Source organism: Gopherus evgoodei, unplaced genomic scaffold (genome assembly GCF_007399415.2).
Source record: "Gopherus evgoodei ecotype Sinaloan lineage unplaced genomic scaffold, rGopEvg1_v1.p scaffold_40_arrow_ctg1, whole genome shotgun sequence".
In the NCBI taxonomy this organism is placed as follows: domain Eukaryota; kingdom Metazoa; phylum Chordata; order Testudines; family Testudinidae; genus Gopherus; species Gopherus evgoodei.
This window is the reverse complement of record NW_022060061.1, coordinates 3,310,019-3,332,936: the sequence shown is the minus strand read 5'-3', so window position 1 is coordinate 3,332,936 and position 22,918 is coordinate 3,310,019. Positions and strand designations below refer to the sequence as shown.

The window sequence follows — 22,918 nt, the reverse complement described above, 5'->3', positions numbered from 1 at the left end:
TGCCCAGGGCAGGGGTTGGGGCCCGGACTCCTGGGTTCTAGCCCGGCTGGGGGTGGGTTCAGTGCCCAGGGCCGGGGGCGGGGCCCGGACTCCTGGGTTATATCCCAGCTGGGGGTGGGTTCAGTGCCCAGGGCAGGGGGTGGGGCCCGGACTCCTGGGTTCTATCCCAGCTGGGGGTGGGTTCAGTGCCCAGGGCAGGGGTTGGGGCCCGGACTCCTGGGTTCTATCCCAGCTGGGGGTGGGTTCAGTGCCCAGGGCAGGGGTTGGGGCCCGGACTCCTGGGTTCTATCCCACCTGGGGATGGGTTCAGTGCCCAGGGCAGGGGGTGGGGCCCAGACTCCTGGGTTCTATCCCAGCTTGGGGGTGGGTTCAGTGCCCAGGGCAGGGGGTGGGGCCCGGACTCCTGGGTTCTATCCCACCTGGGGATGGGTTCAGTGCCCAGGGCAGGGGGTGGGGCCCGGACTCCTGGGTTCTATCGCGGCTGGGGGTGGGTTCAGTGCCCAGGGCAGGGGGTGGGGCCCGGACTCCTGGGTTCTATCCCGGCTGGGGGTGGGTTCAGTGCCCAGAGCAGGGGGTGGGGCCCGGACTCTGGGTTCTATCGCGGCTGGGGGTGGGTTCAGTGCCCAGGGCAGGGGGTGTCGCCCGGACTCCTGGGTTCTATCCCGGCTAGGGGTGGGTTCAGTGCCCAGGGCAGGGGTTGGGGCCCGGACTCCTGGGTTCTATCCCAGCTTGGGAGTGGGTTCAGTGCCCAGGGCAGGGGGCGGGGCCCGGACTCCTGGGTTCTATCCCAGCTTGGGAGTGGGTTCAGTGCCCAGGGCAGGGGGCGGGGCCCGGACTCCTGGGTTCTATCCCGGCTGGGGGTGAGTTCAGTGCCCAGGGCAGGGGGCGGGGCCCAGACTCCTGGGTTCTATCCCGGCTGGGGGTGGGTTCAGTGCCCAGGGCAGGGGGCGGGGCCCGGACTCCTGGGTTCTATCCCGGCTGGGGGTGGGTTCAGTGCCCAGGGCAGGGGGTGGGGCCCGGACTCCTGGCTTCTATCCCGGCTGGGGGTGGGTTCAGCGCCAAGGGCAGGGGGCGGGGCCCGGACTCCTGGGTTCTATCCCAGCTGGGGGTGGGTTCAGTGCCCAGGGCAGGGGGTGGGGCCCGGACTCCTGGGTTCTATCCCAGCTTGGGAGTGGGTTCAGCACCAAGGGCAGGGGGCGGGGCCCGGACTCCTGGCTTCTATCCCGGCTGGGGGTGGGTTCAGCGCCCAGGGCAGGGGGCGGGGCCCGGACTCCTGGGTTCTATCCCGGCTTGGGAGTGGGTTCAGCACCAAGGGCAGGGGGCGGGGCCCGGACTCCTGGGTTCTATCCCGGCTGGGGGTGGGTTCAGCGCCCAGGGCAGGGGGCGGGGCCCGGACTCCTGGGTTCTATCCCAGCTTGGGAGTGGGTTCAGTGCCCAGGGCAGGGGGCGGGGCCCGGACTCCTGGGTTCTATCCCAGCTTGGGAGTGGGTTCAGTGCCCAGGGCAGGGGGCGGGGCCCGGACTCCTGGGTTCTATCCCAGCTGGGGGTGGGTTCAGTTCCCAGGGCAGGGGGCGGGGCCCGGACACCTGGGTTCTATCCCGGCTGGGGGTGGGTTCAGTGCCCAGAGCAGGGGGTTGGGCCCGGACTCCTGGGTTCTCTCCCAGCTGGGGATGGGTTCAGTGCCCAGGGCAGGGGGCGGGGCCCGGACTCCTGGCTTCTATCCCGGCTGGGGGTGGGTTCAGTTCCCAGGGCAGGGGGCGGGGCCCGGACTCCTGGGTTCTATCCCGGCTGGGGGTGGGTTCAGTGCCCAGGGAAGGGGGCGTGGCCCGGACTCCTGGGTTCTATCCCGGCTGGGGGTGGGTTCAGTGCCCAGGGCAGGGGGCGGGGCCCGGACTCCTGGGTTCTATCCCGGCTGGGGGTGGGTTCAGTGCCCAGGGCAGGGGGCGTGGCCCGGACTCCTGGGTTCTATCCCGGCTGGGGGTGGGTTCAGTGCCCAGGGCAGGGGGTGGGGCCCGGACTCCTGGGTTCTATCCCAGCTTGGGATGGGTTCAGTGCCCAGGGCAGGGGGCGGGGAAGAGAAGGCACGGTCAGAAGAGGTTGCAGCCACTGATTGGCTAGGATTCAGAGTGGGCGGGCCTTCCCCTCGGATTGGCTGGAAAAAGAATGGGCGGTCCTCATTCCGGATTGGCTGACAGTTAAGGGGGCGTGACCGGAACTGTGTACGATTTCTGATTAGCTACCACCCGGGGACGGGGCGGGACATCCCTGCGGATTGGCCCGGGCGAGAAGTGGGCGGGGCGATGTCGGAGGCGCTGCAGCGCGCGCTGGGCGCAGCTGGGCCCGGCCCGACCCCCACTCCGGCCCTGGTGCTGGGCCCGGCCGGCTCGGGCCGCTCGGCGCTGCTGTTCCGGGCGGCGCTGGCCGGGCCCCGCGCGCTGTTCCTGGCGCCCCGCGCCCTGCAGCGGCTGCCGGGGGCCCGGCGCGGGGAGAGCGGCCCGCGCGGCCTGCAGGTGAGGGGCGGGGCCAAGGGCCTGGGCGGGGCCTGTGGGAAAGGGGCGGGGCCAAGGGCATGGGCGGGGCCTACGGGGAAAGGGGGCGGGGCCAAGCGCTGGTGTGGGCCTGTGGGAAAGGGGGCGGGGCCAAGGGCCTGGGCGGGGCCTGTGTCAAAGGGGGCGGGACCAAGAGCCTGGGCGGGGCCGGCGGGAAAAGGGGGCGGGGCCAAGCGCTGGGTGGGGCCTGTGGGAAAGGGGCGGGGCCAAGAGCCTGTGCGGGGCCGGCGGGGAAAGGGGGCGGGGCCAAGCGCTGGGGTGGGGCCTATGGGAAAGGGGGCGGGGCCAAGGGTAAAAGTCTTAGGGGGGGTGCAGTTACTTTCTCCCGGGAGGGCTGAATGGGGTTTGAAGCTGGAGGCTGCAGTGCTGCGTGGGAGGGAAGGAGCAAAAGCAGGAGGGGAGCTAAGGGGTGGGGGCTTCATGGCAGGGGAGGAGCCTAAGGGGCAGGGCATAGGATAAAGGGAGGGGTGGGAGGGGCTTTCTGGAGGTGGGGAGGTGGTGCTGGCGTAGGACAGGGACTGGAGCTGGTTGTGGGGAGGGGATGCTGGGTTGGGGCTAGCGGGGGGAGGCCTGGTGAGGGAGAGGATCACAGGCTGGGCTGGGGCCGACCCAGTTCAATAGCTCCCTCCCCTTCCCCACCATAGTGCATCCAGTTCCTCTACCCGCCCTCGCTGCGGGAGCTGCTGCGCCTGTTGGCCTCGCTGCCCCAGAGCCTGCCTGGGCCACCTGCCCTCCTCCTGCTGGATGGGCTGGAGCAGTACCTCGCTGGTTGCCCTGGCCCTCAGGTGGCCGCCCGGCTCTCAGCCCTGCTGGTGGACACGGCTTCGTACTTCACAGGGCGCCTCGGCACGGACCGCCAAGGATCTGCCCCCTGCTGCCAGCTGGTCGCCTCCATGCAGGTCTCCGGGGAAACAGAGGCTGAGGATCATCTCTGCGTCCTCCAGCGCTACTTCCCAGCCCAGTGCTGCCTGTGCCCAGACCCGGCGGCAGCCTTGGGCCAGGAGGACTGCGGGGGCGACCGCATGTTCAGAGCGCGCCTGTCCCAGCCCGGTGCCGCAGACCAGGAATGGAAGCTGGGATTCGGCCTCGATGGAGAGATGAGGGTGTCCCCAGTTCCATGGGGGTGCGCAGAGGATCCAGGGGCGGCAGACACAGACAGAACTGCCGGGGCTGGGAAATGACCCCTGGGGCTCTGGAGATGTAAATTTGTCTGTGTGTTTCTGGCCTGGCCCTTGGCTGAACCTTGGGTGATTTAGGGGGAAATCCATCTCTCTACGTCCTCTCCTTGCCTGCTTAGTTTGCCAACCCCAGTGAATAGAAATGAAGGAAAATTCAACAGTTCAAATCTGTTTATTCCAGTACCACCAAAGAAACAGCCGAGATCGCGCCAGGTGCTGCACAGACGTAGAGCAATACGCACTCTCTACCGCTGAATCTATTTTATTTTCCACGGTTTCGGCTCTCTGGGGAGGTGGGGTGACCTGACCGGTTAGCTGCGCCCAGCTCTGAGGGGGAGTCCATCTGTTCCAGTGCGTAGGATGCAGGGCTCGGAGCAGAGGAGATTGGGCCCCTGTTCCTGGCTCTGCCACTCAGTACCTGCTGTCTGACCTCGAGAAAGTCACTTCCCCCATTAGATCTCACTCCCCATCTAGAGCCAGACACGGAACCTGACTCCAGCCCCTCCCAGATCTGGGAGTAGAACCCAGGAGTCCTGGCTCCCAGACCCTCCCTCCCCCCAACCCACTAGACCCCACTCCCCCTCCCACAGCCATGAGTGTCCCTCACAGCTGGCTTAGTGCCATGGAGCTGATCTGGCACAGAGCTGGGGGAGGGGGTACAAGGAAGGTGGAGCCACGAATCAGGCCCAGCAGCTCCCTGCTGCAGCCGTCAGCTCCTGCCCCCTCCCGGGCTCCCTTCCCAAGTGGCTCACCCTGCCGATGTTGGAGCCGCGCCAGTCCCAGCCCCAGCCTGCCCCAAGCTGAGCCGCTGCTGATAACCCCCGGGGGGCTGGTTGCTGTGGAGATAATCGCTATCAGGTGGGGACGTGTTCTCACACTGCTGGGGGGCTGGACCCAAGCGGAGCTACTCCCTCGATTCCACCCCAGCACCGTCAACGCCCGGGCTGAGAGCCAGTGGAGTCACGGACGCCCAGGGGCACAGGAGAGCCAGCAGTGTCCAGGGCCCCATTGCCACGTTTCCTTGCACTAGTGCTGTGCACATGCGAGACTCCAGCACGTGGGACAGGCAGCCATGCGCGCTGGCTTTATCCAGTGTCGCGCTGGGCTCCTCAGGCCCTGCTATGAGGAGCGGAAAACATGATTCACTGTATGATGGCAGCGTCCAGGATCCCATTGTGCCAGGCCCTGTACAAACTCAGGTCACAAAGCCAGTCCCTGCCCTACAGAGGTTCCAGTCTCTCCCCCAGCGCAGCAAAGGGTTGCTTGGGAAGGCAGAGCCAAAAACGCGTCTGTAAGGGGCTCTGGCTGCTCTATAAAGCTACGGGTGGGATCCCAGGGAGGGAGGAGCAGTCGGGACACTAAAGAACAAGGCTGGCCAGGGACAGACATGGTGGATGGGGAAGGAGGTTTCTCCCCAGCAGAGAAGACAGCAGTCCCCTGGAGGAGCAGTGAAGGGGAGGAGACCTAACTGGTTTGAAGCCGGAGCTTGGTCGGTTTCCGACAGCTGACGTAACGGGGTGTCCCGGATGCGTGGAGCCTTCCCCAGCTGAGACTAGGCAGACGTGGAGTGGGAAAAGCCAGCCCGTTTATATCATGCATCCAGCCACTGGAGGCTCCTAGCCGGGCCCCACCCCTGCCAAGGCACTGCGGGGCAGTCCCCTAGTTCTGGGGGATTCTCAACCCGCACTGGCCCTCCTCGCCAGCCCTCCCCCCCCCCGCTCCCCTTTAACAAGCCCCTGGCCTAAGCTGGGGCCCACCGCTGCCGGGCAGGTAGGAGACGGCCTGCGACCCCCAGGCGTTTCAGTGCTGCCCAGATGGGTTGCTGGTGGTGCCAGTGCAAATCAGTCCATCCAAGAGCGCCCAGGGCAGGGACAACCCCATGGAGTTAAATACTTAAAGGGAAAAATCCAGATGACAGCCTGGGTTGGTCAGTATTGTCAGCCCTGTTTTACAAGTGGGGAAACTGAGGCGCAGAAGGGGGGGGGAATGCCCAGGGTCACAGAGCAAGTCGGTGGCACAGCTCGGATAGAACCCAGCAGTCCTGACTCCCAGCTCTCCTAACTTTAACCACTAGGCCCCACTCTTCTCCCACAGCTGGGGCTAGAACCCAAGAGTCCTGACACTCAGCCCACCCACTCCCACTCTCTCTCTACCCTCTGGCCCCTGCTGCCTGACTAATACATTGGTCACAGCAGTAGATTTACAGGGGTAATGGGGCTTTTTGAGCTCTCCCTACCCCGTACACATAGCAAAGGGGCCGGAAGCCCATGTCCCTGGGCACGAAGCAGGATTGCAGGACTCTCAGCATCCCTTGCAGCTAAGCCAGGCTTGGGCGGGGGCAGAGTGGATGGGGTCCCCTTGGTGGCACAGGGGGCTGCAGCTTCCAGCCAGTTCGTGTTTCGAATCCAAGCCAGCTCTGGTGGGGTGGGGAGGAATTGGTGGTCGCGCCCCCTGCTGGCAGGTGGGTCCCTGACCACCTGCTCTGGGGATGTAACAGCCAGCACCGGCCGCGTTGCCCATGGCCCATCCGGCCACGTGGGAGTTTCCGTCCTGGCCAGAGCCCAGTCTGAGCCTGAGCTGGGGTCATATGGACTCCACCTCCACGGGCTTCCACCACAGCCCTGCAAGCCCCAGGCTAGAGGGAGCTGGCGCTGGGGTCGTATCTCCATCCTCTAGGCACGGGGCCCCTCTGCATCCTGCTGGGACGGGGTGTCCTTTACATCCTGCCAGGACGGGGTCCCCTCAATGTCCTGCTGGGACGGGGTCCCCTCAACGTCCTGCTGGGATGGGGTGTTCTTTACATCATGCCAGGACGGGGTCCCCTCAATGTCCTGCTGGGACGGGGTCCCCTCAACGTCCTGCTGGGATGGGGTGTACTTTACATCATTCCAGGACGGGGTCCCCTCAATGTCCTGCTGTGATGGGGTCCCTTCAACGTCCTGCTGGGATGCAGTCTCCTTTATATCATCCCGGGTCCCCTCAACATCCTGTTTGGTCGGGGTCCCCGCTACGTCCTGCCAGGAAGGAGTTTCCGCCACGTCCAGTAGACATGGGGGTTCCACCTCTGTTCTCCAGGCCTGGAGTCCCCCCCGCCGGCACTACGAGCACACCACGTAGCTGGCTGGGAAGGGCTGGGCCTGGCACCCATCCTGGCACAGGTTGGTGTAGAGATTGGGCTGGTGGGTGCTGGTGCCCAGGGGGTTGTAGTCAGTGGAGATCCCTGAGTCGGACACAAGCAGGTAGCTGTATTTGAGTGGGCGCTGGTGCCCACAGGGTGCCAGCAGCTCCGAACTGGGGTCGAAGACGGTGTACTCGAAGCTGGAGGAGGACGAGACCCCCTCCTCCGGGACAGGCTCCGGTGTAGCCCCCGGGGGGCCCAGCTCCTGCTCCATGGCATGGGGGCTTTCAGAGCCCGCACTGCTTTGGGCCTCTGGCAGGAGCAGAGAGTCCTCACCCAGGCTGCATGGCATCAGCTGTTCATCCAGCACCAGGTAGTCATCCTGGGGCTCCACGGGCAGCTCAGGGTGGGTGGGCAGGACCAAGCCCTGGGCTTTGGGGGGCAGAGGGGGCACCGGCCCCTCCACCTTGGATTCGCGGCCCTCAGACAGCACCTCCAGCGTGGTGGGCTGCTCCTCCAAGTAGCCAGGGTTCATGCTCCACCACGGGTAGGCGTTCCTTTGTCCCAGCCAGAGCTGCGAAGGCAACAGGGCCTGGATCACCAGAGAGGCTGGGGAGGGATGGGGGGCACTGACTGAGCCAAGCCTGGGGGTCTGAGCCCCCTCTCTGCACCCCTGGACTCTTAGGTTCTGCCTGTCCCCCACCAGCTCCTGCCAGCCCTTTTGTTTTAAACCAAGGGTTTATGTAGGGCCTACAACAACAATGCCTAGCGTTTGGCAGCATGGAAACCAGCCCCGGGCTCACTCCCATCTTGGCCCTTCTCTGGCGGCTCCCCCATCTCTAAGCATCTCCCCCCTGGACAACCGCCCTGGTCCCCCAGGCCAGTGTGTTCCCCTGCCTCAGACCCCCACCCACCATATCCCCAGCACAGATGCCCTCGGGGCAGGGTGGTGACCCCCAGCAGGCCCTGGTGGCCAGACCCCTCCATGCGTCAATGCGCTGCAGCGCCCCGGGGGCCCCCAGCCAGGGCAGGGTCTGGTACCTGGAAGTTTCCCTTGTAGAGGGTAAAAAGCCCCTCAAATTTGTGCTCCGGGCTGGGAATCACCGGCCACAGCTTCTTCTTCAAAAACCTGGGGGGGGGAAAGGGGCAGTGGTGAACAGGAGACAAGTCCTGGCGTGGAACCCCCCCCCGCATGGAAATGTGCGTGCACCCGCCCTGCAAACGCTCGTGGGCCATTGGCTGCAGGGGGCTCGGGAGATACGGCCCCCAGCACCACCCACACACCTCGCGCAGCCCCTCACACAACCGCCAAGCGTCTGCACACACATGACAACACGCATGTGCATGCTACCACACACAAGGCCTTGCAGGCCTGGGGACTCCCCCAGTGTGGCAGTACCTTGAAGCCTTAGCCCGGAGGGGCCCGGGGGTGGGGGCTAGGCTGTCCCATGGGCGGGGGCGCAGCAAGCAGTACCTGCGGTGGGTGAGAAGGGCAAAGAGGGCCAGGAGCACCACGATGAGCACCAGGATGAGCGACAGCGACAGGATCAGGGGGTCCAGATCTGCAAGGTGGGGAGGCAGGGTCAGCCCAGGCTGCGGGCAAGAGTGACCCCAGGGATGGTGCCAGCTGCCTCCAGTGGGATCACAGTGAAGGGCCCAGGATCAGCCCCCCCAGAGCAGCCCACGGCCCCTCCGTCCCCACTGCACCCCGCTATTCCCCAGAACCCAATGACCCCTCTACCCCCATCCCCCTGCTATCCCCTGGCAGCCCATGAACCCTCCATCCCCACCCCCCGCTACCCCCTACCAGCCCATGACCCCTCCATCCCCATCCCCCCACTATCCCCTGCCAGCCCATGACCCCTCCATCCCCATCCCCCCACTATCCCCTGGCAGCCCACAGCTCCACCATCCCCACTGCACCCCACTATCCCCTGCCACCCAATGACCCCTGTACCCCCGTCCCTTCACTATCCCCTGCCAGCCCATGACCCCTCCATCCCCACCCCCCCACTATCCCCTGCCAGCCCATGGCCCCTCCATTCCCCATTGCACCCCGCTATCCCCTGCCAGCCCATGACCCCTCCAACCCCATCTCCCTGCTATCCCCTGCCAGCCCATGACCCCTCCATCCCCACCGCACCCCACTATTCCCTGCCACCCAATGACCCCTGTACCCCCATCCCCTCACTGTCCCCTGGCAGCCCACGGCCCCTCCATCCCCACTGCACCCCGCTATCCCCCGCAAGCCAATGATCCCTCTACCCCCATCCCCCCGCTATCCCCTGCCACCCAATGACCCCTCCATCCCCACCACACCCCGCTATCCCCCGCCACCCAATGACCCCTCTACCCCCATCCCCTCACTATCCCCTGGCAGCCCACGGCCCCTCCACCCCCACCACACCTCGCTATCCACCGCAACCCAATGACCCCTCTACCCCCATCCCCCTGCTATCCCCTGCCAGCCCATGACCCCTCCATCCCCACCCCCCCTGCTATCCCCTGCCAGCCCATGACCCCTCCATCCCCACCAGCCCTGCTATCCCCTGCCAGCCCATGACCCCTCCATCCCCATCCCCCCACTATCCCCTGCCAGCCCATGACCCCTCCATCCCCATCCCCCCACTATCCCCTGCCAGCCCATGACCCCTCCATCCTCATCCCCCCACTATCCCCTGGCAGCCCACAGCTCCTCCATCCCCACCCCCCTGCTATCCCCTGCAACCCAATGACCCCTCTACCCCCATCCCCCCATTATCCCCTGCCACCCAATGACCCCTCTACCCCCATCCCCCCATTATCCCCTGCCACCCAATGACCCCTCTACCCCCATCCCCTCACTATCCCCGGCAGCCCATGACCCCTCCATCTCTGCCCCCCCAGTATCCCCTGCCAGCCCATGGCCCCTCCATCCTCACTGCACTCCACTATCCCCAGCCAGCCCATGATCCTGCCCCCCCATCCCCCCGCTATCCCCTGTCAGACCACGGCCCCTCCCTCCATCCCCCAACTATCCCTTGCCATCCCACAGCCCCTCCCCCCAGCATCCCCTGCCAGCCCATGGCCCCTCCACCCCCACCCCCCGCTACCCCTTGCCATCCCACAGCCCCTCCTCCCAGCCTCCCCTGCCAGTCCAGCCCCATCCCCCCCGTGTTCCCCGCTCTCCCCCGCCCCCGGGGGGCTCACCGTGGGGCGTCAGCACAGTGACCGGCGCCGACCAGGCGCTCCAGTAGCCGCTGTAGCTGACGCCGTCGGGCCGGACGCGCACGGCCAGGGTGTAGCGGGTCCGGCCCCGCAGGTTGAGGATCAGACACTCGGTGTGGCCGTCGGGGATGTCGACCTGCAGGGGCGGGAGGGCAGGGTGAGGGGCGCTGGGCGGGGCAGGGGGGCCGGGGGGGCGGGGGGGCACTCACCGTCTGGCGCTCGGCGCCCTCGGGGGCGAAGGCCACCTCGTAGCGCAGGCTGCTCTCCAGGTAGCGCAGGCCGGGCGGCTGCCAGCTCACCGCCAGCTGCCCCGGGCTCTCGGGCGCCCGCGCCGTCAGGTTGGATGGAGGGTCCAGGAGAACTGCGGGGCGGGGTGGGAGATGTGAGCTGGGGGGTTCAGGGGCCTGGGGGCTGGCTGGGGCAGGGGGGCTGGGAATGGGGCTCGGGGCCTTTCCCCTCTAGGGGGCGCCAGCTCCCATGTGGCCCGGGGCAGACCCGGCTGGGGCAGGGGGGCTGGGAATGGGGCTCGGGGCCTTTCCCCTCTAGGGGGCGCCAGCTCCCATGTGGCCCGGGGCAGACCCGGCTGGGGCAGGGGGGCTGGGAATGGGGCTCGGGGCCTTTCCCCTCTAGGGGGCGCCGGCTCCCATGTGGCCCGGGGCAGACCCGGCTGGGGCAGGGGGTCTGGGAATGGGGCTCGAGGCCTTTCCCCTCTAGGGGGCGCCGGCTCCCACGTGGCCTGGGGCAGACCCAGCTGGGTCAGGGGGGCTGGGAATGGGGCTCGAGGCCTTTCCCCTCTAGGGGTCGCTGGCTCCCATGTGGCCCAGGGCAGACCCGGCTGGGAATGGGGCTCAAGGCCTTTCCCCTCTAGGGGTCGCCGGCTCCCATGTGGCCCGGGGCAGACCCGGCTGGGTCAGGGGGGCTGGGAATGGGGCTCAAGGCCTTTCCCCTCTAGGGGGCGCTGGCTCCCATGTGGCCTGGGGCAGACCCAGCTGGGTCAGGGGGGCTGGGAATGGGGCTCGAGGCCTTACCCCTCTAGGGGGCGCCGACTCCCAACTGGCCCGGGGCAGGATTCATGGGGGTGGGGAGTGAGGCCCGGGGTCTTTCCCCTCTAGGCAGTGCTGGCTCCTATCTGGCCCCACGGTAGGGACTGGCTAGGGGGGCAGGGAATGGGGCCCGGGACCTCTCCCCTCTAGATGGCACTGGCTCCAATCCAGCGTGGGGCAGGACAACTGGCTGGCTCAGGGGTGAGGAATGGGGCATGGGGCCTTTCCCCTCTGGGGGGCACAAGCTCCAATCTGGCCCAGGATAAGAGGACCAGCTGGCTCAGGGGTGGGGAATGGGACCTGGGCCTTTCCCCTCTGGGGGGCGCCGGCTCCGATCTGGCCCAGGGTAGGATGACCATCTGGCTCAGGGGTGAGGAGTGAGACCCGGGGCCTTTCCTCTCTGGGGGGCACTGGCTCTGCTCTGGCCCAGGGTAGCAGGACCAGCTGGCTCAGGGGGTGGGGAATGGGGCCCGGGATCTTTCTCCTCTGGGGGGCACTGGCTCCATTCTGGCCCGGGGCAGGAGGACTGGCTGGTTCAGGGGTGAGGAGTGGGGCCCGGGGCCTTTCCCCTCTGGGGGGCACTGGCTCTGCTCTGGCCTAGGGTAGGAGGACCAGCTGGCTCAGGGGTGGGGAATGGGACCTGGGCCTTTCCCCTCTGGGGGGGCGCCTGCTCTGATGTGGCCCAGGGTAGGAGGACCAGCTGGCTCAGGGGGTGGGGAATGGGGCCCGGGGCCTTTCCCCTCTGGGGGGCGCTGGCTCCGCTCTGGCCCAGGGTAGCAGGACCAGCTGGCTCAGGGGGTGGGGAATGGGGCCCGGGGCCTTTCCCCTCTGGGGGGCGCTGGCTCCGCTCTGGCCCAGGGTAGCAGGATCAGGTGGCTCAGGGGTGGGAATGGGGCCCGGGGCCTTTCCCCTCTGGGGGGCGCCAGCTCTGATGTGGCCCAGGGTAGGAGGACCAGCTGGCTCAGGGGTGGGGAATGGGGCCCGGGGCCTTTCCCCTCTGGGGGGCGCGGGCTCTGATGTGGCCCAGGGTAGCAGGACCAGCTGGCTCAGGGGTGGGGAATGGGACCTGGGCCTTTCCCCTCTGGGGGGCGCCGGCTCCGCTCTGGCCCAGGGCTGGAGGACTGGCTGGCTCAGGGGGACGTGGAGCCTTTCCCCTCCCGGCTCTCACACCTACCCACTTGGTTGATCATGATGGTGCGGGCGTGGATGACGTTGCTGCTGTTGCCAGCGAAGGCGCCGACGTGCAGGGGGGTGAAGGACGGGGTGTCCTGGGGGGGGAAGATGCAGCTGAAGCGAGTGCTGTTCCAGGGCGTCCGGGCCACGCTCACGTTGCAGCGCTGTGGGGCGTCCCCCCTGTTGGAGTCGACGAGAGAGGGGGGTGGGGGATCAGGAGCAGCAGAGCCTGGGGGGAGGGGAGACCTGGGGTTGGGTTATCAGCATAGTGGGCATGTTTGGTGGGGCCGACATGGGGGGGCTCAGCCTGATGGTGCAAAGGGAGGGGGCAAGGGCACAGGCTGTGGGGTGAGACTTGGGGGCACAGAGCGAGCATGGGGGGGACGGGAGGCATGATGGTAGCATTGGCATTCCAGGACCTCCCCCCTCATCTCCCCGTAGAGGGGCCCCCAGTGGGGGAGGGGAACTCACTCCACGACGTAGAAGAAGCCGTATTCGGTGGCGCTTGGGGGGCTGCTGCTCTCCCAGAAGCAGGTCAGATCCTCCAGGCAGCGCGTGAAACATTTGGGGTCCAGGGGCTCCTCAGCCAGAAGCAGGGCAGCTGGGGACACAGGGAGAGCCCAGTTAGCAGCCACCTCTCCCCCCCCATCCACACGGACCAATAACCCCACCCGGCTGAGTCATCGCGCGATCTCCCCCATCCTACAGTCCTGCGCCCCCAAAGCCCGGCCAGTGAAGAACGCCTCTACCCTGCAGCAAACCCTGTGCCCCAGGAACATCCTGCTGCTGGGTGTTCCAAGGGTTAACAGCCCCTTGCCCTGAACCGCCCAGGGAGGTGACTCCAAAAGAGACCTTCACAGCCAGGCACAAAAACAACGCCAACCCCAAGCAGACAACAGGCCCCAGCTGCCGTTGCGAGTGAGCGGTGTCCTCTGGAGCCAGCCGGCCCTGCCCAAGGGGTTCCTGGGGGCAGATCTCAGCTTCCTGTGTCTGCCCCACGGCAGGCGGACACCCCGTGGACAGCACAGGGCTCTCCACTGACTCCGGGCAGGAGAGATAATGTGGTGACCTGGCTGTGTATGAGAGCATCCCTGTGTGCACGAGTGTCTACTGACTCATGAAGGGCTATTCAATAGGGAGTGTGTGTGTATCTGTGTGCATGTGTAGCTCTGTGTCTGCAGATGTGTGTGTGTGTGTATGTGTGTGTGTATCTGTGTGCATGTGTAGCTCTATGTCTGCAGATGTGTGTGTGTGTGTATGTGTGTGTATCTGTGTGCATGTGTAGCTCTGTGTCTGCAGATGTGTGTGTGTATCTGTGTATGTGTATCTGTGTGCATGTGTAGCTCTGTGTCTGCAGATGTGTGTGTATCTGTGTATGTGTATCTGTGTGCATGTGTAGCTCTGCAGATGTGTGTATGTATATCTGTGTGCACGTGTAGCTCTGTGTCTGCAGATGTGTGCGTGTGTGTGTGTGTATCTGTGTGCATGGGTAGCTCTCTGCAGGTGTGTGTGTGTGTGTGTGTGTGTGTGTGTGTGTGCATGGGAAGCTCTGTGTCTGCAGATGTGTGTGTGTATCTGTGTGCATGTGTAGCTCTGTATCTGCAGATGTGTTTGTGTGTGTGTGTATCTGTGTGCATGTGTAGCTCTGTGTCTGTAGGGGTGTGTGTGTGTGTATCTGTGTGCATGGGTAGCTCTGTGTCTGTAGGGGTGTGTGTGTGTGTATCTGTGTGCATGGGTAGCTCTGTGTCTGCAGGGGTGTGTGTGTGTGTGTGTATATGTGTGCATGGGTAGCTCTGTGTCTGCAGATGTGTGTGTGTGTGTATCTGTGTGCATGGGTAGCTCTCTGTCTGCAGGGGTGTGTGTGTGTGTGTGTGTATATGTGTGCATGGGTAGCTCTGTGTCTGCAGATGTGTGTGTGTGTATCTGTGTGCATGGGTAGCTCTGTGTCTGCAGATGTGTGTGTGTGTGTATCTGTGTGCATGGGTAGCTCTGTGTCTGCAGATGTGTGTGTGTGTGTATCTGTGTGCATGGGTAGCTCTCTGTCTGCAGGGGTGTGTGTGTGTGTGTGTGTGTATATGTGTGCATGGGTAGCTCTGTGTCTGCAGATGTGTGTGTGTATCTGTGTGCATGGGTAGCTCTGTGTCTGCAGATGTGTGTGTGTGTGTATCTGTGTGCATGGGTAGCTCTGTGCAGGTGTGTGTGTGTGTATGTGCATGAAGGTAAGTTTGTGTGTATAGATATATATGGGTGTGGATGTGAGTGTGTAGGAATAAGTGTGTGTATATATAGCTATATGGCAGTGGGTGTGTGAGGAATAGGTGTGTATCTGTGTGTGTATGTCTGTGTATGGGGGGTAGGACTAGGTGTATGTGTACGTGTGTGATTGTGTGTAGAAAATAACAACACAGCTCCTCACTGCACTGTTATACCGTGTCCGCGCAGCGTCCGACACAGCTGGGCCTTCGGGCTCTACCATAATCCAGATAATACGTATTAGCATTTCGTGCTTCGTTTATTAGACCAGTGCCTGTTCCAGGCATTTCACGGGGATTCAGCCATGTGCAGACTCTGAATTCTCCTTAGTCTCTGTCATTTTGGGTGAAGCTACTTTCTGTTAATAACTCCCAGTCTGCGTCACGCGGGGAGTCAAGAAATGATCTTTAATTAACTATTTGATATTATTGCCATAAAGGCTACATTCCCCTTATATAGTTTAGGAAAGTAGATTAGATAGATAGATAGATAGATAGATAGATAGATAGATAGATAGATAGATAGATAGAGGGGGTGTATGGGGATAGATAGATAGATAGATAGATAGATAGATAGATAGATAGATAGATAGATAGATAGATAGATAGATAGATAGATAGATAGATAGATAGAGGGTGTGTATGGGGATAGATAGAGGGGGTGGATGGGGATAGATAGATAGATAGATAGATAGATAGATAGATAGATAGATAGATAGATAGATAGATAGATAGATAGATAGATAGAGGGGGTGTATGGGGATAGATAGATAGATAGATAGATAGATAGATAGATAGATAGATAGATAGAGGGTGTGTATGGGGATAGATAGAGGGGGTGGATGGGGATAGATAGATAGATGGCGTGGATGGGGATAGATGATAGATAGATAGATAGATAGATAGATAGATAGATAGATAGATAGATAGATAGATAGATAGATAGAGGGGGTGGATGGAGATAGATAGATGGCGTGGATGGGGATAGATAGATAGATAGATAGATAGATAGATAGATAGATAGATAGATAGATAGATAGATAGATAGATAGATAGATAGATAGAGGGGGTGAATGGGGATAGATAGAGGGGGTGGATGGAGATAGATAGATAGAGGGGGTGGATGGAGATAGATAGATGGCGTGGATGGGGATAGATAGATAGATAGATAGAGGGGGTGGATGGAGATAGATAGATAGAGGGGGTGGATGGAGATAGATAGATGGCGTGGATGGGGATAGATAGATAGATAGATAGAGGGGGTGGATGGAGATAGATAGATAGAGGGGGTGGATGGGGATAGATAGATAGATAGATAGATAGATAGATAGATAGATAGATAGATAGATAGATAGAGGAGGTGGATGGGGATAGATAGAGGGGGTGGATGGGGATGGATAGATAGATAGATAGATAGAGGGGGTGGATGGAGATAGATAGATGGCGTGGATGGGGATAGATAGATAGATAGATAGAGGGGGTGAATGGGGATAGATAGAGGGGGTGGATGGAGATAGATAGATAGAGGGGGTGTGTAGGGATAGATAGATAGATAGATAGATAGATGATAGATAGATAGATAGATAGATAGATAGATAGATAGATAGATAGATAGATAGATAGATAGATAGAGGGGGTGAATGGGGATAGATAGAGGGGGTGGATGGGGATAGATAGATAGAGGCGGTGTGTAGGGATAGATAGATAGATAGATAGATAGATAGATAGATAGATAGATAGATAGATAGATAGATAGATAGATAGATAGATAGATAGAGGGGGTGGATGGAGATAGATAGATGGCGTGGATGGGGATAGATAGATAGATAGATAGAGGGGGTGAATGGGGATAGATAGAGGGGGTGGATGGAGATAGATAGATAGAGGGGGTGTGTAGGGATAGATAGATAGATAGATAGATAGATAGATAGATAGATAGATAGAGGAGGTGGATGGGGATAGATAGATAGATGGCGTGGGTGGGGATAGATTAGATTAGATTATAGATAACAATACATTCTCTATAATCCTGTGTTAAGAGCAAAATTCAATGTAACCGTGACTACAGAGGCGCAAGCAGCATCTCACGTATTAAGAGGAGACGTGGATTTACCAAAATGTCTGTACGGTAGAGAAATAAAATATCAGCGAAACATAGAAATGTGGGGCTGGAAGGGACCTCGAGAGCTCATCAGGCTCAGGCCTCCTGTGCTGAGGTGGGACAAATAGACCTTGGCCATCGCTGCCAGGGGCTTGTCCAACCTGTTCTTAAAACCCCCATGTCCTGGCAGGGATCCCGCAGCCGCCCTTGGACGCCTGGTCCAGAGCTTAGCTCCCCTCAGAGTTAGTTAGAAAGTTTTCCCCTAATATCTACCCTACATCTCTCTCGCTGCAGATGAAGCCCTTTGCTTCCTGCCATCCCCTCGGGGGACATGGAGAACAATTGATCCCCGTCCTCCCTGTAACAGCCCTTAAGCCATTTGAAGGCTGTTCTCAGCTCCCCTCCTCAGTCCACTTTTCTCAGGACTAAACATGCCCAGATTTTAATCTTCTCTCCCAGGTCCGGTTTTCGAAAACTTTGATCATTTTTGTGGCTTTCCTCTGGCCCCTCTCCAGTTTGTCCACATCTTTCTTAAAGCGCAGCGCCCAGGAGACTCCAGCTGAAGCCTCTTCAGTGCTGAGCAGAATGGAACAATCACCGCCCGTGTCTCACATATGATGCTCCTGCTAATACACCCCTGAATATTAGCTGGTTTCACAACTGCAGCGCGTTGCTGGCTCGTTCGCTTGGTGACTCACTCTAACCCCAGGCTCCTCTTCCTGACACTAGACGTTTGATTTTTCCTTCCTGAGTGAAGCACTTTGCACTTGTACTGAATTTCCTCTTCTTGATTTCAGGCCAATTTTCTGATTTGTCCGGGCTGTTTTGACTTCGAATCCTGCCCTCCAAAGTGCTTGCAACCCCTCCTGGCTTGGTGTCAGCCACAGACGTATCGGCACACACTCCACTCCGTTATCCAAGTCACTAACACAAATACTGAACAGTACAGGACCCAGGACTGACCCCATGGGACCCCAGCAGACACCCTCCCAGTTTTCGTGGGCTACAGCCCCACTTTATCGGATGCATGTAGTGGATGAAGTGGGTTTTAGCCCACGAAAGCTTGTGCTCAAATAAATTTGCTAGTCTCTAAGGTGCCACAAGTTCTCCTGTTCTTTTTGCAGATGCAGACTAACGCGGCTGCTACTCTGAAACCTCCCACTTTGACAGCCGACCATTGAAAACTCCCCTCAGAGTCCAATTTCTCAACCAGATGCACCCACCGTCTAGTAATGACATCTAGGCTGCATTTCCTTAGGTTGCTTATGAGGCTGTCACATGGGCCTGCATCAAAAGCTTTACTGAAATCAAGATATTTCCTGTCTGCAGCTCACTGGGCCAGTAACCCTGTGGAAGAAGGAAATGCGGTTGGTTTGCCATTATTTGTTCTTCACAACTCCATGCTGGCTAGTCCTTATTCTCAGAGTATCCTCTAGGGGTTCACCAACTTTAATCGTTTGTTCCGGTATCTTTCCAAATACAGAAGTCAGGCTGAGTGGTCTATAATTCCCTGGGTCCTCTTTGTTCCCCTTTTAAAAGATGGATATAACGTTTGCCCCTGTCCAGTCCTCTGGGGCCTCACCCATCCTCCATGACTTCTCGAAGATAATCGCAAATGGTTCCCAGATTGCTTCAGCGAGTAACCGAGGATGAGTTTCATCAGACCCTGCCAACCTGAGCACGTCCAACTTATTTAAATATGCTTGAACTTGATATTTCCCTTGCGGTCCTTCCCCCTGGTTAATATTCACTGTGTTAAGTATCTGGGCACCGTTAGCCATTTTAATGAAGACTGAAGCAAAATGGGCACGATACACTTCAGCCTTCTTGATGTCATCAGTTCATAGACTCATAGACCTAAGGTCAGAAGGGACCATTATGGTCATCTTGTCTGACCTCCTGCACAACGCAGGCCACAGAATCTCACCCATCCACTCCTGTAACAAACCCCTGACCTGTGTCTGAGCTACTGAAGTCCTCAAATCGTGGTTTAAAGACCTCAAGCTGCAGAGAATCCTCCAGCAAGTGACCCATGCTGCAGAGGAAGGCAAAAAACATCCAGGGCCTCTGCCAATTTGCCCTGGATTATGAGCTCTCCTTCCTGCTAAGCAGAGGACCTCCACTTTCATTTGCCTTTCTCTTGCTCCTAATGGATTTAAAGAACCTCTTCTCGCTTTACATGATCCTTGCAGGTGTGACTCGTTTTGTGCCTTAGCCTGTCTGGTTTTGTCCCTACAGGCTTGTGCTGGTCTTTTGTTCTCCTCCTGAGCAGGTCATCCGGGTTTCCACTCTTTGTAGGATTCCTTTTTGATTTTCAGGTAATGAAAGAGTTCCGGGAGGATCCCCATTGGCCTCTTACTGTTCTTCTGCACTCTCCTTTGCATTGGGCTACTTCACAGTCATGCTTTTGATAGTGTCCCTTGAGAAGCCGCCAGCTCTCCTCAATTCCTTTATCCCACAGATTTTCTTCCCATGGGACCTCAGATACCAGTTCTCGGAGTTTGTCAGCGTCTGCTTTTTTGGATGTCCATTGTCCTGTTCCTTCCTTTCCCTCGAAACATAGAATCTATCCTGTCACCATCACTTCCACCAAAAAAAAAAAGAGCAGACTAAGGGGGGATATGATAGAGGTATGTAAAATCATGAGTGATGTGGAGAAAGTGAATAAGGAAAAGTTATTTACTTGTTCCCATAATATAAGAACTAGGGGCCACCAAATGAAATTAACGGGCAGCAGATTTAAAACAATTAGAAGGAAGTTCTTCTTCACACAGGACACAGTCAACCTGTGGAACTCCTTGCCTGAGGAGGTTGTGGAGGCCAGGACTATCACAGGGTTTAAAAGAGAACTAGATAAATTCATGGTGGCAAAGTCCATTAATGGCTTTTAGCCAGGATGGGTAAGGAATGGTGTCCCTAGCCTCTGTCAGAGGGTGGAGATGGATGGCAGGACAGAGATCACTTGATCGTTACCTGTTAGGTTCATTCCCTCTGTGGCACTGGCATTGGTCACTGTCAGAAGACAGGATACTGGGCTGGATGGACCTTTGGTCTGACCCAGTCTGGCCATTCTTATGTTCTTATGTTCACCCAAATCACCTTCCAACTTCAGATTTGCAACCACTGATCAGAATCAAGTCAAAACTGCCTATCCTCTGGTTACTTCCTCCACTACACGGTTGCCCGTTGTGTGGGGGCAATTTGCCCCAGGCCCCAGACCCTGCAGGGGCCCCCACGAGAATATAGTATTCTATAGTATTGCAACTTTTTTTTGGAAGGGGCCCCCGAAATTGCTTTTCCCCAGGCCCCCAGAATCCTCCGGACGTCCCTGCTCCACTGGCTGGAACAAACAGCTGGCCCCAGCACATTCCAGCAGAGTACTGGAAATCGCCAAATTCCTTTCCCAACAGATGTCTGGGGAGCTGAAATCCCCCCTACCCCATCCCCCTTACTACCAGGTATTGTGTTTTGGATCCTTCTATTATTTGTTCTAGAAATGCCTCCTCCTCCTCCTCTTCCTGATCTGGGGTAAACCCCCAACCGTGATGTCACCCCTCTTCCCCCCTCCCCTTTATCTTTGAGTTGCTCTGCCTCCCGCCCCCTTCTAGGCCAAGACCGTCCAAAACAACCTTGTATGCGACACCTGATAAGAAAGTTTCAGACTCTGTCCAGGCTTAGATGCACTACGTGAAATACAGTTTGGAAAACATTCGAAGAGGCTAGATATTAAACAAACACATAATATACAGCTGTGCACACGCGCAGCTATAGACACACATCCTCTTCCGAGAAACACAGTCACATAAACAGACGTGAGACGTGTGTGTATCATACGTGTCTATCTATATTTGTGCATGTGTATACGTGTACACCAGATACACAGATTTCTGTGCACACTCACACATTTGACATACGTACACATACACGAAGAGGCATATACTCACATATTTTACACAGACCCACAAATTATACCCACACTTCTCTATCTGTGCAAAGATCCACATCTCGCTGTCTGTACGTGGCAGCTTCTCATCGTGCATCTTTCCTAACACGTATTTCACGTAACTTGCACCCCACCCCCTCAATCCAAAGACATTTCTCATAACACACACGCTCGTGCAACTGCCCACCACGCTTATCTGTGCAAGGGCTTGGGAGGAGCAGATCGGTATCAGTAAATGTTGATTTCACACAGTACATGCACGAACTGATAAAAAGTCTTTCCGCCGATGATCAGTGAAACGCACAGCGTGGCAGAGGGCTGCCTGGGAGGCAGGAATTTGATTTAAGGCTGTTTCCTTTGTGAATTTCGATACGTGACATTGACCATTTGGGTTGTACCGGTTAGAAAGCTTGAACTTTCTGAATCCGAACGTCTAGTGCCATTAGATAATTGTCGTCGGCACCCTCCATTGTCTGAATAAACCCCCCAATTTCGTGCAGTTGTGAAGATATAGCTCTACGCAATCTAAAAAAAAACATCTTATGAGTAAACACTGAGATTATCTGTCCAACGAAATCAAATTTGGCCAAGCCTGGCTCTGCAGCACTTGGAGGAGGTTGCCGCTAATTAGCTCTGCATCTACATAACGTGTCAGCACATGGGCCAGTGGGTCAGCGATAAACGCTGCTAGGGGGCTTCCCCCAACTGCAGCATCCTTCTGGAGATGCTCAGATCGCTGGCGGTTAGGGCCATGTAGGCATCTGGATAGATAGATAGATAGATAGATAGATAGATAGATAGATAGATAGATAGATAGATAGATAGATAGATAGATAGATAGATAGAGGGGGTGTATGGGGAGAGAGAGACGGGGGAATGGGCCAGCTCTGCTGTAGTTCAGGCTCTTGGTAGGATAGATGTATCTGAGGACGGAAAGCCAGCTGGAGCAGGGCCGCCTGGAGGATTCAGAGAGCCTGGGGCAAAGTAATTTCAGGGGCCCCTTCCATAAAAAAAAGTTGCAATACTATAGACTACTATATTCTCATGGGAGCCTGGGGCAAATTGCCCCACTTGCCCCCCCCCTCCCCGGGTGGCCCTGGGCTGGAGCGATACATGTGTCTGGGGATCGATCGGGCAGCCCCACGCACTGGGCTAAGACATCAGAGCATGTTTCAAAGCCACATTCACTAGAGCTGGGTATACTCAGCACAAATGCCTGCAAGTACACCCCACACACACTCACGCATGTGCACACACACCCGCACACACATGTGAATACACACGCCCACACACATTCACACATGCACACGTGAACACACATGCACACACACACGTGAACACACGCATTCTTGCATGCACACATGAACACACACACACATGAATACACACATGCATGCACACACACATCCCGCACACACACATATTAACACACGCACATGTGAACACACACATGCATGCACACACACATTCCTGCACGCACACGTGAACACACACACCCGCGCACACTAGCTGTCAAGTTCTACCAGCAGAGGCAGGAAATCAGTTTCCTGTTATGAAACACTCCTGCCAATGCCCCTGCCTGGCCCCTGGGCCCGCTCACCCGCCCCCAGCCCGCAGGGCACTGCCAGCCCCCGGGGCCCGCGCTGGTACCTTGGATGTCGAAGTCATTGTCAGGGCCGGCTCCCTGCGTGGTGCAGGAGGCCCAGGCCAGCAGGGTGCAGAGGGCAGCGATGTGGCTCCAGTGAGGCTCCATGGTCCGGGGAAGGGAGGACCGGAGCGATGAGCTGTCTGGCCTGGCAGAGCTCCCTGGCTGCAGGTTGTGGCTGCGGGGCGGGCAGGCTGGGAGGGGACAGATAAGGGCTGGGCTGAGGCTGCTGCTAGGGGAGGCTGAGGAGCAGGGCAGGAAGTTGGAGAGGAGCCAGGAGTGGTAGAGACGCCCCCACATCTCCCCCATTGCCCCTGCGCTGCCTTGGGGAGGGGATCATTGGGGCTGGACAGGGGATCCAGGGGGAGCAGATCACTGCCCCGTGGGATCCAGGGGGAGCGGATCACTGCCCCCTCCGCTGCCTTGGGGAGCAGATCTCTGCCCTGTGGGATCCAGGGGGAGCAGATCACTGCCCCCTCCGCTGCCTTGGGGAGCAGATCTCTGCCCTGTGGGATCCAGGGGGAGCAGATCACTGCCCCCTCCGCTGCCTTGGGGAGCAGATCACTGCCCTGTGGGATCCAGGGGGAGCAGATCACTGCCCCCTCCGCTGCCTTGGGGAGCAGATCACTGCCCCGTGGGATCAAGGGGGGAGCAGATCACTGCCCCGTGAGACGCAGGGGGAGCGGATCACTGCCCCGTGGGAACAAGG

The 22,918-nt window shown here is 59.2% G+C and overlaps 2 protein-coding genes across 3 annotated transcripts; one reads left to right on the top strand and one right to left on the bottom strand.

Moving 5' to 3' along the window:
* Positions 1 to 2,300: 2,300 nt before the first annotated feature.
* On the top strand, positions 2,301 to 3,885 carry SWSAP1 (SWIM-type zinc finger 7 associated protein 1). The gene is made up of 2 exons (XM_030545844.1): positions 2,301 to 2,510; positions 3,194 to 3,885. The coding sequence occupies exons 1-2, from the start codon at positions 2,301 to 2,303 to the stop codon at positions 3,728 to 3,730; spliced, it is 747 nt and encodes a 248-aa protein (XP_030401704.1). The 3' UTR covers positions 3,731 to 3,885.
* Positions 3,884 to 22,420, bottom strand: EPOR (erythropoietin receptor). 2 transcript variants are annotated; one of them, XM_030546131.1, is made up of 9 exons: positions 22,215 to 22,420; positions 20,598 to 21,089; positions 12,740 to 12,869; positions 12,270 to 12,448; positions 10,262 to 10,413; positions 10,035 to 10,188; positions 8,320 to 8,407; positions 7,887 to 7,974; positions 3,884 to 7,419 (listed from the first exon to the last, which is right to left on the bottom strand). In XM_030546131.1, the coding sequence occupies exons 2-9, from the start codon at positions 20,722 to 20,724 to the stop codon at positions 6,826 to 6,828; spliced, it is 1,512 nt and encodes a 503-aa protein (XP_030401991.1). In that variant the 5' UTR covers positions 20,725 to 21,089; positions 22,215 to 22,420; the 3' UTR covers positions 3,884 to 6,825. The 2 variants fall into 2 exon arrangements, with proteins under 2 accessions (XP_030401991.1, XP_030401990.1); XM_030546130.1 differs by lacking the exon at positions 20,598 to 21,089 and having other exon boundaries at positions 22,215 to 22,419.
* Positions 22,421 to 22,918: the final 498 nt, after the last annotated feature.